Source organism: Triticum aestivum, chromosome 6B (genome assembly GCF_018294505.1).
Source record: "Triticum aestivum cultivar Chinese Spring chromosome 6B, IWGSC CS RefSeq v2.1, whole genome shotgun sequence".
In the NCBI taxonomy this organism is placed as follows: domain Eukaryota; kingdom Viridiplantae; phylum Streptophyta; class Magnoliopsida; order Poales; family Poaceae; genus Triticum; species Triticum aestivum.
In genome coordinates, this window is record NC_057810.1 from 725,065,174 (window position 1) to 725,079,999 (window position 14,826).

The 14,826-nt window shown below is 45.7% G+C and overlaps 2 protein-coding genes across 2 annotated transcripts; one reads left to right on the plus strand and one right to left on the minus strand.

Moving 5' to 3' along the window:
* The first annotated feature begins 4,546 nt into the window (after window positions 1-4,546).
* On the plus strand, window positions 4,547-5,249 carry LOC123135240 (putative ripening-related protein 1). The gene has a single exon (XM_044554303.1). It carries the CDS (start codon window positions 4,555-4,557, stop codon window positions 5,095-5,097), a length of 543 nt encoding a protein of 180 aa, XP_044410238.1. The 5' UTR covers window positions 4,547-4,554; the 3' UTR covers window positions 5,098-5,249.
* Window positions 5,250-10,330: 5,081 nt separating this feature from the next.
* On the minus strand, window positions 10,331-14,604 carry LOC123135241 (tyrosine--tRNA ligase 1, cytoplasmic). The gene is made up of 9 exons (XM_044554304.1): window positions 14,298-14,604; window positions 13,274-13,557; window positions 13,060-13,156; window positions 12,799-12,904; window positions 12,561-12,643; window positions 11,991-12,169; window positions 11,661-11,766; window positions 11,175-11,234; window positions 10,331-10,614 (listed from the first exon to the last, which is right to left on the minus strand). The coding sequence occupies exons 1-9, from the start codon at window positions 14,511-14,513 to the stop codon at window positions 10,594-10,596; spliced, it is 1,152 nt and encodes a 383-aa protein (XP_044410239.1). The 5' UTR covers window positions 14,514-14,604; the 3' UTR covers window positions 10,331-10,593.
* Between the last annotated feature and the right edge of the window lie 222 nt (window positions 14,605-14,826).

Genomic DNA, 14,826 nt, shown 5'->3' on the forward strand with positions numbered 1-14,826 from the left:
GCAATCTAGACTAGGACCTGTAGACAATACTAAGGGACTGTTTGAATGACAATGCTAAGGGAGTAAAATATGTTTTTGTTAAACTGGTCACTAGGTTTTGTTTATGCAAATAACCACTAAGAGTGTTTTCTTTAATTGTAGGTATTAAGATAGCTAACCGGCCTTGCCACCCGGTAGAGTGTGTTGAGATCAAAAATGAGTGAAGAAAATAGAGATGTGGGCCATGCGTTGGTTTAAGACCAAAGTTCACAAAGGACGAATGGGACCAAAATGTGCACCCTTGCTTGGCCATCGTTTACGAGTGAATTGCAAAAAACCACCACATTTGAAGTTCTCATCCAGAATTGCCACCACATTTCTTGCGCACCCCAAAAATCCACCTCTTTTCTTGCTAATTTTCTCAATAAACATTGATGATCAGTTTAAAGTGATTAATCTGATTTATGACAACCTGGGCCCGCTGTAAGCACTGACGTGGCACAAAATTGTCAACATCGTTTGTTGACCTGTTAATTTGGACGGAGGGCCCACCTGTCAGCACCCTTATCTCTCCCAAACCTTCTTATTCTCTTTTGAGGCATTCCATCAAACAGCTTGGGTGCATCCAACGTTGTTGCCGCCCTCAAGCTCGCGCTGCTGCACGGCCCGCCAATTACTGCCGCACCAAGGAGGGCGCCGTCCCCGAGCCGCGTGGCCGATGCATCCATGTAAGTCGTCTCGCGCCGCCTCCCGCACCGTTCCGAAGTTGCACGGCTGCCGCCTTCGTGCAGGTCGTCCCAAGCAGTCGCGAGTGAGGCCGCCGCCCGATGCCAGGCAGGGTCGCCGCCGACAGCAACAAGAGGCCAGGTAGCCAGTGACGCAATCATCCTTGGTTGGAAGGCTGACACATCGTCTTCACGGCGCAGTGGCGGGAGACGGCCATGGCAGGGCCGTGTGTCACGGCGGCGCGCGCTTCTGCCGAGCTGTAGCCATGGCGGCCCGTGCGAGAGCGGGCGCAGGAGGTGGGTAGAATGAGGAGGGTGAGAGGAGCGGGAGAATGGTGGAGGGCCACAGCGGGGCTTTGCTCGTCGGGAGGCGGTGTTGATGCAGACGGCGCCCGATGCAGGACAACCTGAGAAGGAGGTGCTGGGGAGAGAGAAGGAGAGGAGGAGAGGGAGGCGAAGCTGCCAGCGGCGGGCTCGCCAGTGACGCCCCAATCGGAGGAGTGAGCAGGGGCCCCTGGCAATGCGGGAGTGTTGATGCGGGCTCACCGGCGACGACCCAGTCGCATGAGAGGTAAGGGTGGCTGACGGGTGGGCCCTTTGTCTAACTTATAATAGGTCAACAAAAAAATATTGACAATTGTGTGCCACGCCAGCGCTTACAGCGGGCCCGGGCTGTCAGAAATCAGATTAATCACTTCAAACCGGCCATCAGTGTTTATTGAGAAAATTAACAAGGAAAGAGGTAGATTTTTGGGGCGCGCAAGCAATATGGTGGCAATTCCGGATAAGAACTTCAAATGTGGTGGTTTTTTGCAATTCACTCTCGTTTTGCTGACAAATGGATCTCCAGTCCACACCAGTCATGTTAGGCTAATAAGTGAGATTTAATAAGTTATTTTTATCACTAATAACAGAAAAGACATTTTATTGCTAAGTCCAAAAGAAAAAGAAAACAGAGTAACGGTAACCCACATCGAGCAGCTCCTGACCGAACTAAGATGATGCAAGTGTACATGATCCATACGTGGACACAACCACGCGACTGAAACCCGTGCACACCCTGAGAAAGTAGTCCATCCGCCAAAGAGTTGTATGTGTAGCCAAGAACATTCATCGACATATGTGTGACACAAGTCGCAGAGCACCGGCAAGAGAGGATTGTACCGCCAAAATCTCACATTGGAGACGCTCTGGCAATACCACATGTCCATCACAAATGTACGTCGATGGTAATTCTGGTCATGGCCATCGGCCCTAGACAATACACAATTAATCTTCACCACAACTACTCCATGGCCACGATCTATCGCCACAAGCTCATCCGGACCTTGGCCCGCTGACCAACCACATCGGCACCACAACGTACCACCTACGTAGCACCGATACGGCGATACGAGTACGGCGATACGGGATACGGCAATTTCTAAAAACAACAATACAACAATACGTCGAGTATATATAAATAATTAATAAAATGACATGTGTTAAAGGCAAAACATAATACAATGTGTGAGATGAGATCAAATTGGTTGCCTCATTGCCTCCATGCCTCTTTTCAAGCCCTGAATGATCATCAAGGTCCTCAACTCCTCATGTTGTATGCAAAATAGAAAATACGTCATATGATATTAGACTTTGTCAATTTCGTATTTCCCTCCGTAGCGGTACGACCAAGTGAAGATTGGCTTGATGCCAGGTCGTATTTTCCTTCGCAGTAGACAGTAAGCAGCAACATCAGTAAGCAATAGACAGTACAGAATACACTAGAAAGTAGACAGTAGGCATCAGCAACATCAGTAAGCAATGCTTCAACAAGACAGTAGACATAGCTTATCAAGATAAATGGAGATGCATATATGTGTGCTAGTCTGCTTCTCCAGCCTAACTAAGTTCAGAGGATCAGCCGAACACAAGTACAGGTAATTAGACAGATGCAGCACGGCACATGCCAGCAGCCAAGCACACAGGATACAAGCAGCCAAGCACGGATGCGACGGAATCATACCTCGTTGTTGCTGGCGACAGATAAGACTCCAGTCACTCCAGGCAAGACGAGCCGGCAGGTGGAGAGGCGATTCAAGGCGGCGGCGGCGAGCTACTTCAGGCAATCAGGCGGCGCGGTGGCGGCAGCGCACCGCCTGCTGTCGCCAGATCGAATCCTTCGTGGTCGAACAGAAAGGAAAGAGAACTGATGTTAGGTTAGGCTTGTGGGCTTCTATTGGGCTCAGGGCTGCCGGCGACGTGCTTGCCGTATCCCGGCCATGTCCACAGCGTGTCACCACCGTATCATGTTTATTTTCTTTTCTTTTTAAATCAAAAATCGGGATACTTTGGCGATACCCGTATCGGAGCCGTATCAGACGTATCAGAGTATCGGTCACGTATAGTATGCCGATACAGCTGATCTTGACGTATCGGTGCTTCATAGGGCACTAGAGAGATAGGGAAGCAGACAAGTGCAGCACAAAACTCACACCAACCCCTTATTTTTCCAGCGAAACCATCTCCAATACCTTTTTAGAACTTTAAAACATGGTTTCCACAAAGTTTTCTTTGTAACTTGGTGTCCACCGGATATTCTATATCAGGATGGAGCTAAGGCAAAAGAAAAACCAGAAGCCATGAGGCCACGTATGACCTCATCCCAACCCCATGTCGGTCCCACTCCTCTCCCCCAGAGGCCACGTCTGCGGCAAGAGGAGTGGGTACCCGCCATTTCATTTCTATTTTCCTTAGGTTTTGTTTCCTTAGTGGCATCGACGAGGTGGTGGCGGTGATGGTGTGTTGGAATAAGGTCTTTCTAATTTCTTACCTCGACGACGTCCAATCTGCAGACGAAGGGCATGTGAGAGTTTTTGCCGCCAGATTTGTTTGCTCTCTCCGGATCTTGGTAGTTGGCGTGTCTATCAAGAGAGCAATATATTGGCTATTCGTGTGGCAACTTAATTCAATGTCTTATTTCGTGTTGTTTTGCGGTACGGTTTGGTTTCTCCAAGTCTCTAGACCGGTGGTGATGGATTGCAAGCTTGTAGTACGTGGGGGTAATGCTATAACCGTTTTCTTTAATGATTTCCAGATATCGTCTGAAACGGTGAGTGGCTATTGCGGTCTTTAATGCATGACATGGCGATGGCATTCACATGTATCCCTTTTCCTTACCGTTGGTTTAGTGTAATTTTTAATCTCCAACGGACGGAATACAATTAGAGAAATAAGAGGACTATTATAATTTTTATTGTAATTGTATTTTTAATTGATAGTCATACTTTCAGTTGTCCTTTCATTGTACTGGCTATTGTTTTTTCTTGATAACTATCAAATCCAAGATGCCTTTTGGTGTCTTACTTCAAAAAAGAAAGATGGACGTAGCTAGGGCAAATCTTTACCGCATAGGAGTATTACATAATTAGCGAGTGGTGTGGCATAACAATAACAAAATAAATATAAAATTTAGAAGTCAACTAGCACAAAGGAAAGCTAGCCACTACATAATTTTATAGGAATCCAGATTTTATATGTGTTGCCCCAACATACAAGCAAGTTCATATTTGTTCGCTCTTGACGAACCAAACACATACAGTTCAAATTCAATGAGTATCCAAAAATTTATAGAATTACCCCGTAGCATAACGACAGGCCTAGTATGGTACGTACTAATTTTTGGATTCTCGCATCCACATCAGTGTGGTGTCCTCTCCCCATCACCACGTCAGTTTGACTTTGTTGTATTTTATGTCCGCATGGCCACCCCAAACAAGCAAGAACACGACCACACGCATCCTATCCTAGCTATATAATGCCAGCCATTGGTGCAATCTTTCTTTCACGATCGAGGAGCCAACACAACCCCATGTCTCACAAGAAGATGACCATGAGCTGCCTCGTCGTGCTGACACTGGCACTCGCGGCCACCGTGGGCGCGCAGGAGTGCAGGCGGAGCGGCACGCTCCGGCCGAGCAAGGGCCACGCGTGCGAGGACTGCTGCGAGGCAGGGAAGGCGTACCCGACGTACCGGTGCTCGCCGCCGGTCGTCGCGGGCGCCACCAGGGCCATCATGACGCTCAACGACTTCGACGCGGGCGGCGACGGCGGGGACCCGTCGGCGTGCGACGAGGTGTTCCACCGCAACTCGGAGCGCGTGGTGGCGCTGTCCACGGGGTGGTACGCCGGGGGCTCCCGCTGCGGCGACCGCATCCGGATCCGAGCCAACGGCAGGTCCGTGCTCGCCAAGGTCGTCGACGAGTGCGACTCCTTGAACGGGTGCGACCGCGAGCACGCCTTCCAGCCGCCATGCCGCAACAACGTCGTCGATGCGTCCCAGGCGGTGTGGGACGCGCTCGGCATCACCGGCGAGGAGGTCGGCGAGTACGGCATCACCTGGTCAGATGCATGACTCTGCCGCCCGCCGCCGGCCGGTGGTGCCTTGATGTAGTGTTCTCTTTCTTATTTGCAGCTTATGTTTATGTGTGGTGCCTTGTTGTAGTGTTCAAATGTAGTGTCCTCGATGAATAAGTAAACTGCTCTTTATATTTCTTATAACAGCAATCGGCAATTTTGGCTAGTGCCGGAGTTTACCGAGTGCTTTCTATCAGGAGGTTGGCAAACAAAAAGAATGCGAGTGTCAGTCATAAAAACTTGCAAAAACATACTGTAGAACTCGGCAATGGAGAGGTTTTCGGGAGCGCACGAAAAAAATATCAGCCTCCACAACATTCGAGCCCAGTTACAGATTATTCCGAAGTGGACCAGTCTACACCACCCAGCCCAGTTAAATATCCAGGGAGAAGCCCATAGAGCGTCCGAAGAATGTGCTTTCGGCTCTTTGCACGTCACATTTTCTGCGCGAAGCCGGGAAACCGCTAACAAAAATATTTCTGCGGGAAAAAAAACTATATCGGCAAGATAAAACGGAGGTGGAAAATATAATTTGGAGATGGGAGGTATCGATCCCCCTGCCTTTTAATATCTATTGATAGACTAATCCAATATAATATTGGAAATCCGTTGGTGCTTCCTGGAGCGCACGCTAAAATTATATTTTAAAGTGTGAAAAAAATTCCAAACAAAAATTTGGCGCATATATCTCGACATTATATGTATACACGTCAAGTTTTGGAGAAAACTGATATTTTTTGTGGCTTGTGTAAAAAGACAAAAGGATGTCTTGTGAAAAGTAATTTTTAACACTGGATTTTGTCTTTTTCACACGCGACACATAAGTTATTGGTTTTTCGTGAAACGACTTTATGAGCATGTACAATAACAAGATGTACGTGTCAAGTTTTTGTTTGAATTTTTTAATATTTCAAAATATGTTTAAAGCACATTTTCAATACCAGGAGCGTGCGCTTCCATGTGCCAAAATGCCACTCTCCAATTAATTCTTTTGACTAAAAATAATCAATACCAAGTTCAATTTCCCATGGTTATGTCACGCGTGGCCACATGCGAAGCGCTCCTCGCAACCTCAGTTTATTTTCTTGAGAATCCGCCCTTCAGGCTCTTTATTCATTAGTAGGCGTAATCCGGCGGCGGCGGGGCTCTGGCGCGCCGGAGCGGCCCGGCTGCGAGCGGGGACTCGTGCGGCAGCAGCGGCGCGGCGCTCCTCCGCGCGCGCCGTTCGTGCTCCGTGGCGGTGGGAGGGTGGCGGTGCTTGCGGCGGGGGGTGGGCGTCCCGTGCTCCGGCCATCTTTGGCCCGCGCGATGCGCTTCGCCTCCCAATCTGGCGGGTTGGGCCGCTGCCTGCGGTGCCTCACGGCGTTCGTGGCGGCTGGTCGTTCCCCCGGCCGTGAGGGCGGCGTGGGGCTGCGGCGGAGCCATCTGCCTCGGCTTGGACGGCCGCGGCGGGCCTGGGCGTCTGCTGTCTTCTGCGACGGATCTGCCGATTCCTGCTCTCTCCGGTGAGCTGGACCTCGGGATGGGTGGGGTGAGTGCGCTGGGCTTCTACGCACGAGGTGTGCGGCGGACTCGGCGTGATGCAGGTGCAGCTCTCGCTGCCTCTTAGATCGAGCTCTGCTCGCTCTCCCGATCTGGAGGCTTCGCATGGTGCGGCGGCCTCTGTTCTGTGGTCAGGCTGCGAGTGCTCTTGCTGGTGTGTTGGTTGGCTAGCAGGCTGCAGGTTGGGGGTCGTGACACTGCCGGCGTAAAGCCGGGCTCCGGTTTCGGTTGGAGCCAACGACGGCGGTGCCTGTGGGCGCCGTATCCTTGTTGAAGGCGTCGTGCTGCTGGTGTTCGTCTTCCCTCCTAAATTGCTCCGGAGGAAACTTTGGATCTTGGGTCTCCCGGATCGGGCGATGGTGGCGCTCAACGTCACACTCCCACTTGGGGCTTCGTCTTTGAGCTTGCCTTGGCTAGGGTGACCAGTGGCTTGAGGTGGTCCCGTTGGCGGTCCGTGTGGGCGTTAGCAGTGGAGAGGTGGTGCTTTGTCTTCGTGATCTTGGCTCGGCCATGCCTTTGGCCGCGTTGAGGTGTTTGTGTTGGCGGTTGGATGGTGGTGGTGCGGCCGGGTTGGGGTCGACGGTGGTTTGAGCTCTTCTTCGGGGGTGTTCTTCTCGTGTTCTTGCTCCTGCACTCCTGAGTGTGTTCTCTGCTAGGTGATGCCAAGCTACAACGGCGGTGGCGCACAGGTGCCGTGGCGCTGTCTCGGCCTCGCGTGACCTTTCGAATGTGCCCCACGGCACAGGTGGTGTCGCGACGTTGTGCAGTCTCGGATGCGCGGAGCCTTTCGATTGCGTCGACGGTGCAGTGTCATGGTCTTGTTTGCTTGGCGATGCTGACTTCGCCTATGGCACATAGGCGCCGTGGCGTCGTCTCGGCCTCGCGTGACCTTTCGAATGCACCCCCGGCACAGGTGGTGTTGTGGCGTTGTGCACTCTCGGATGCGTGAAGCCTTTCGATTGCGTCGATGGTGCAATGTCTTGGCTTGGTCGGCTGGCCAATGCCGTTCGATCACATTGGTGGTGCTTTGTGTTGTGCTGGGATGTGTCTTCCCTCTTTGTTCTCCCCTGTTTGTATGTTTGGAGTATTCTGTTTTTGCTTTATCTCTTCTTCCGTGTCCCCCTGTAATTCTGGTTCATTTGAACCCATCTTGCAAAAAGGCTGCAAAGCCTTATAGGCAAATGAATATAATTCAGGTGGTGGAGGGGCTCCCCCTCCTCCCCCGGTGAAAATTCAAAAAAAAAAAAAGTAGGCGTAATCGAATCCAACTGTACAACATCAATCAGAAATACAAGGGGTACATCAAACTCGAACAAAAACGCTTCCATAGTAAGCGCCTCTCTACCACTCTTCTGAGCAACGCCATTTGCTTCTCTGCTCACATGTTGCAACTTAAACCCCTAGAAAAGATGGAGATAGGCTTTGTTCATCCACTGGTTACAAACAGTCTGACAACGCGTCTCAACCACCACATGCGTGAGACCCTTTTCGATTGCTAGGGCCATGCCATCCCTGCAAGCCAGCGTCTTAATCACCAACAACGGATCCCTGACAGAATCATACTCCCTCCGTTCCAAAATAGATGACCTAACTTTATACTAACTTTGTACTAAAGTTGATACAAAACCGAGTCATCTAATTTGGAACGGAGGGAGTACTTCGTAATTCTTCCGCCGATAACGGTTCGTTGATCGTCCCGAGCTACGACTGCAGTCCCAGCTAGACCCTGGTTCACCGAGATAGTGCCATCATAACTTTTCATTTTCCCTAGCTTTGCCTGTCGCTATGGTTGCTTATACAAACCTCATTTCATTTTCGAAATCATTCACTGTGTCAGCATAGTCATTGCTTTCTCCCCTCAAAAATAGTAAAAAGGATAGGACCCCTCAAAGAAAACTTATTTTCGGCAGAAAAAAAATCTATCACCAAGATAAAAAAGACGTATAAATAAATAAATTTGAGACTAATCCCCTCTTGACAACCCAAACTTATTTATAAACAAAGAGCTGTACCATTTGAGCTACATCCCATTATATGTATATAAGACTAATCCAAAAATATTATTCTTAACTAAACATGACCAATAAATAAAAGTCCAAGTCCAGTTGGAGGTGGCGGGGACATTGTCCTTCAGTGTTGGCAGAGAGCTGGGTTACAAATAATAAACAATTTATTTCTATTTTTTAGGGGTATAACGAACTTTATTGTAATTATAGGAAATAAAATCAGCCTCCACCTTCTAGCCCAGTGACAGATCAGGCTCCACCTTTCAGCCCAGTTAAAGATCCAGGCAGAAGCCCATACAGCGTAGGAACAAAGTCCATTATTTTTGCACGTCTCATTTTCTGCAAGGAAAAAAACGCATGCCAAGATAGAAATGAAAAAAAAAATGGAGATGGGAGGTATCAATCCCCCTGCCTTTCAAGATGCGTCTTAAATGCTCTACCATTTGAGCTACATCCCCTTTGATATTTGTAGAATAATCAAGCCCAAGTCCATTCAACAATAAAAAAAAATCGCTATAGCCACAAACAAAAACTCCACGGCAACAACAAAAGGATGATCAGACTATTATGTGACCTCATAGAAAAAAAGACTATTTTGTGACGAGTAGGTGCTTCGAGGAGCATTTGAGAAGAATATTTTACGTGGTATTGTCAATCTAGACCGGGACTCGGACAATGTAAAAAATAGGTTGTCTTGATGTTTTTAATGATGTTTTTTTTGCGGGGACGTACCGAGAACCGTCTTTTACAGGGGAGTCCGAGTGATATATCTTTATGGTATAAATTCTGAAGATTTGTGTATCATCTCTAGTTTTAAAATGGTTTTATAGAAATTGAGTAGGTGCATGGCCCCCACTCGGCTGAACATTTGGTTCGCCCCTTGGTCTTTTTAATGTGTTTCTTGCATATGCCATTTGTTTATGCGCCGTGTCTCACATGTTGCAACCAATTCTCATAGTTTGTCACACTGAATGGGAACTCGTTACATAAGCATTTACAATACAATCTTTGTCAGTCTCACAGAGTTTGGGGATATGGATCAGCCTCCAGCAAAAGGTCATCCGCAGTCCCAACACAGTTTTCTACTTGTTGGTTACCGGTCTATTATTCTACAGAAAAAGGGCCGGCAAAATATATTTAACATGGTAAAAAGGAAACAGTTTATCAGATGGGAGGTATATGGATCAAGGCTGATCCCACTTTCCCAACCACGACTTATGGATGGTTCCTTTGTTCAATGCAAAAAAAGGTACTCCCTCCGATCCATAACAAATGTCACAGTTTTTACTAAGGATGAACTAACCTTAGTTCAAAACTGCGACATTTATTTCGGATCGGAAGGAGAGTAATGAAGTGTCTAAAAGCTTTACTAACAAGGTTTGTGGCAGAAGATCAATTAAGGTTCTATTCCTTTTTCTTAGCTTCATGTAAGCGCTGACTTCTGAGAAGACGCATACTCAACAGAAGCACCACTCGACCGTTAAATTTCTATGACCGGAGCACAATGTCTCAACCAGAAAAAATCCAGGACACTAGAGACTAGGCCAGAGCCAAATGTTTCAGTCATTAAAGGGGTGAGCGGGGGCCAATCATTTTCGACCCAGCTAAAAGTTTGCTGAGAAGACGTGGGAACCGATGGTAGAAGGGCCCAAAACTGCCACTCAAGATAATACAGAAGGACCTTAAGACACCATTTGATCTTGAGTTTAATGTTCTGCTACAATGTCAGGCATATGTTTGAACCTTTCCAAGGAATATAACCTGACACTATGCTAAAAAAGAGACTGTACACCGAGCAACATAATCAGAAATTGCTTTTCAGATGCATAACTACAATGAACAAGAGTATTAGTATGCTAAAATTTGTGCTGAAGAAATGCTCCCAAGAACACATGCTTCCAATGTTGGTGGGCTGTCCATGTAGTGGTCAGAAAGGTCTTTGCTCATCAGCTGCTTGCCCTGAACTCCTGCAAAAGGGAAAATGTAGTGATTAGTGTCCTTGCAATCAAACAATGTTGGCGACAACAACTAGTGACTTTCCTCTAAAAAAACAACTAGTGACAGATATATATAGAACACTGAAAGTTTGTAGTCGTGATAATCACAAGAGTGGTGGAAACAAAAACTGTTTTTTCAAAAAGGGAAACAAAAACTGTGACTCGAGTCAAATGGGGCAAAAATATATGAAGTTTGTACACCTACATTATCCAATATCAGTGAGAGCATGCTCAAAAGGTAAATAGTTATCATGAAAAAAGTGTGGTTCAAGATACTAATACTATAGAAATCAAAATCTCATTCGGCACAATCAAGGGAATATTATTATATACCCCCACTGCAAAGTTCCACTTCAAAATACAACTGGTAATTAACTTGTTGTAAATGTTCATTTTTAGAGCGGGAGCACGCGGCATGAGGACGAAATGAATTGGTAAGTCTTAGTGTGTGTAGAGTGAGTATGTAGCCAGGTAGCAGAGTTTCTTTTTTACAATCGTCCATTCTATGGAAATGGGTGCAAATATTGTACCATAACAGTGTCGAGGAGAACCTTGGCTTCAATGTTGGTGTTGAAGTGGTCACGAACAGGCTGAAAAATCGAAAGCCGTATTAGCATAACCAAATCTATACATGAATAAATATGAGGCATTGTAAATTATATCTATAAAAGATGAACTTGACTGAAAACAATAAAAAGGTTTCTAGATTCAAAATCGCTTCACTAGGACACATGATTGACACCAAACAATAAAAGCAATACATTAGTACTATTTGTCAGGAAGGAATGACACAAACTGAGAAACGTAGTGATGCAATGATAGAATAAATAACAACAGAAGCTGTCTCAAGCATTACAAAATCACAATACAATGGACTAAACAATTAATTATGAGAAACGTAGTGCTCAATGAACTAAAACAGCAAACGAAAGCTGGTAATGCTCAAAGAGTGCATAAGTTAATGACTAGTGAAGAAGTGCACGACAATATTGGAAAAATATGTGAAAAAACTGTACCTTCAATATTTCATTGATTGCTTTAGCCAAAGAAGTTTTAACGTCAGCGGGATGCAAAGCACCACTCGTATAATCAACAATGAGTTCATCCATGCTTAAAAATGTTCTGTTTAAAAACAATCATTGTTATAACTCCACAGAAAAAAAAAATCTCAATAGTACAGAATTTTCAACATAGATAACTTAGAGGGATGACCATGTGCTTATTCAACAACCATAGTTCATGGTGGCATAGACATCTATATATTATCATATTATATGGTTCTATCTGATAATGTACTCTAAAAATATGAGTTTCAAACTTTTGGTGGTCCAAGAAAAGAATATTACTTGTTACCGCCATTTCTTTCTCTCCGAACCACCTCAAACTTGTCAAACCAAGGAAAAACAATGTATTTGATGTACTCTAGGCATGGATTTCCGTCAACAATGTTGGAATTTTCATCAACAGTGTTGGGAGGAGGAGGAGGAGGGCAGAAAGCTTGATTTATCTTCAATTTTACCTGAGCCTGCAATAAATTTGGGTACGAACAATATCAGCTTAGAAAAAGGGCAAAACTTGACAAATAAATGTTAGTCTATAAATCCAAAGTTAAATCAGATTGATAGAGAGATAACTTAATGACTACATGCCATCTAAAAGATCAATTGAACCACAAACATAAACTATAAACAAATGATAAATACAGTGCAAACCAAACTAAAGTGATAGAACCTTTTTAAAATAATGGAAATCCCATGTTGGATGGAAGACAAAGACCATACCCCACAATACTATTCCAAGTCGAGCGGTATCTTTCAAAATTCAAACACCCCAAATGAGGTTGAATGGACTAAATAGGTGTCATAAGTTTTGGAAACAAATAAAGATTATTAGTGAAGAGAAAATGACATGAGAACCTCATCATCTTCCATAAAGATGGCCGATGTTGGATCACTTTTTGACATCTTCTCCTGGCCTTGTTTGAAACCGGGGAGCATATCTGTGGTTTATGTTAGGGAACAAATCTTTTTGTACAGCCTGGCAATGGACCACTATTTCAGAATTCTAATACCATAATCACAAAGGCACATATATCAGCGATAATAAGAAGAAAAACACGATACAGAAAAAACATTTCACAGCAGATCAGGATACGATGTGACAGAATAATTGGTTTGTTCTTCCTTTTGATGTCATCGCAGTATTCCCTTGCTAACATGTTTACCTTCCTTTGGTCCATGCCCAACTGACATATGTCTGCCTGCACACGGCAACGGACAAGAGAAAATGAGTCACAATCCAGAAATCTGGAATAAAAGTATACCACACTACAAAATCGGGTGAAATCAGCAAATATCAGTAACCTTATTCCTACTTTGATTTTACAGAGGATTGCTTACAATATAATATACTAACCTTCAGGAAGAATATGTCAGCACACTGCATGCAAGGATAGAAGATCTGTGCAGCAGTTAGGTCCTCACTGTCAGCGCGGCCCATAATCGTACAACACCTGTGTGCGCAGTAATTAAGGAGAAAAATGAGATAACTAATCTATATTGGATAGAGTTTAAAGCTTTTGAGCCAAGAATCATTTGAATGTGTATGCAATATATATAAGTGGTTGTACCTTGTTATTCGTTTGACTTTATTTCTCCTGGCAATGTCCATTACAAGTGGCCAGTATTCACTTGCACGCTTATTGATTTCTTCCGAAGACCATAGGAATTCAACGCCGTCGAGGTTCATACCGGCCGCTTTCCATATTTCGATCATGTAGCGCCCGACGGCCTGGATTTTCTCCAGGTCGCCGCCCATCTTGTTGTTTAGTTGCGCAAACCAGTCTGCTATCCAGATTTTCACTTTACATCCCGCTCTGATCATCTTGTTAACGTTAATTGTCTTGACAATACCCTGTGGATAGAATATATGAGAATGTATATGTCCTGCTCAGGTCTTGCAAGTTGAACGATTTGTGTGCCTGTAACGATGCAGCTCTTAAAACCCCCTATAACGATGCTATATCACGCTAAAACAAAGCTATATCACGTTATAGCCAACGACTGTACACGATTTCATTTAGCGAGACATTGCTCAAAAGGAAGCTATAACGCTCTATATTTTTTTTTTCATTAGGGCTCACACATCGCTATAAAGTAACCAATCTCATTGTGTTGTACTGGCATGGATCATCATTGTGGAAGCACACCCAAGAATTGCTAAGGCACGTACGTGTAAGATTAAATGTTTATTTATACTAGCTTGTGTATTCTTATTAGTACCACAAAGGAGAAGTGAACTCACTAATATTTCTAGTCTTGGTTATTATCCATGACCAACTACGAACTCACTAGTGATTTTCAGGTGTTTTGAGTTTCTTATTCTTCTTGGGTTACTAAGCAGTTCAACCAATAACCACTAGCAAGATCTGTAATCAGCACATGCATATATAGCAGGAAAAACTAAGCTAGGCATGCAATAATGAATAATCGTACGTGTGCAAACACCCAGCTAGCTAGGTGATATCATGCTAAGTACGTGCTAACCTTGTTGAAATTAATTTGGGTATAATTAAATTAGCTGGTCAAGGAATCCTCCTGGACGATCCCAAGTTATGAGGGGAGAAGACAAGAGAATACGGCGTGGAAGGGAACCTGGGCGATGTGCATGCGGCCGGAGGGCTCGAATCCGTCGTAGCAGACGGGCACGGGCTTGTGCTGCAGCAGCTGCCTGAGCTCGTCTTCCTGGATGCACTCCTCCCCGATGCTCATCAGCAGGTCGAGCCGCTCGTCCAGGCTCATGCTCATCCCAGCCATGGCTTCGGTGCCGGCGGCGGAGGAGGAAGCGTCGGTCGCCGCGGAAGGATCCATTGACGAGGCGTCGGGTCGTCGGGAGAGGCGATAGAAGGTGCCGGCTAAGGTTTTACTTATATACTATTACGTTTTCCTATCTCGATCGAGAGACTGGAAGTCGTACGTTCCTTCCGTGGCCGCTACTTCATATCCTAAAAAAAGTTGATGCCGGGAACACGTGGGTCCCTGCTTGAAAACCAGTCATGCAAATAAAAAAGAAGATCGTTTTCCTTCCCGACTAAATAGAAACTTTACGGTAATGCTAACTGGCGAACGTTCGCGGGAAAGGACTCCCAATGAATGAGCTGTCGTTCGATTGAGACTCGACCAA

Coding starts and splice junctions, on each gene's coding strand:
- LOC123135241 (XM_044554304.1), bottom strand. CDS start 14,513: ATGGATCCTTCCGCGGCGACCGACGCTTCCTCCTCCGCCGCCGGCACC. Junction 11,767..11,990: donor GAAAGAAATGGCGGTAACAA/GTAATATTCTTT, acceptor GTTTTTAAACAG/AACATTTTTAAGCATGGATG. Junction 10,615..11,174: donor TTCTCCTCGACACTGTTATG/GTACAATATTTG, acceptor TCCCTTTTGCAG/GAGTTCAGGGCAAGCAGCTG.
- LOC123135240 (XM_044554303.1), top strand. CDS start 4,555: ATGTCTCACAAGAAGATGACCATGAGCTGCCTCGTCGTGCTGACACTG.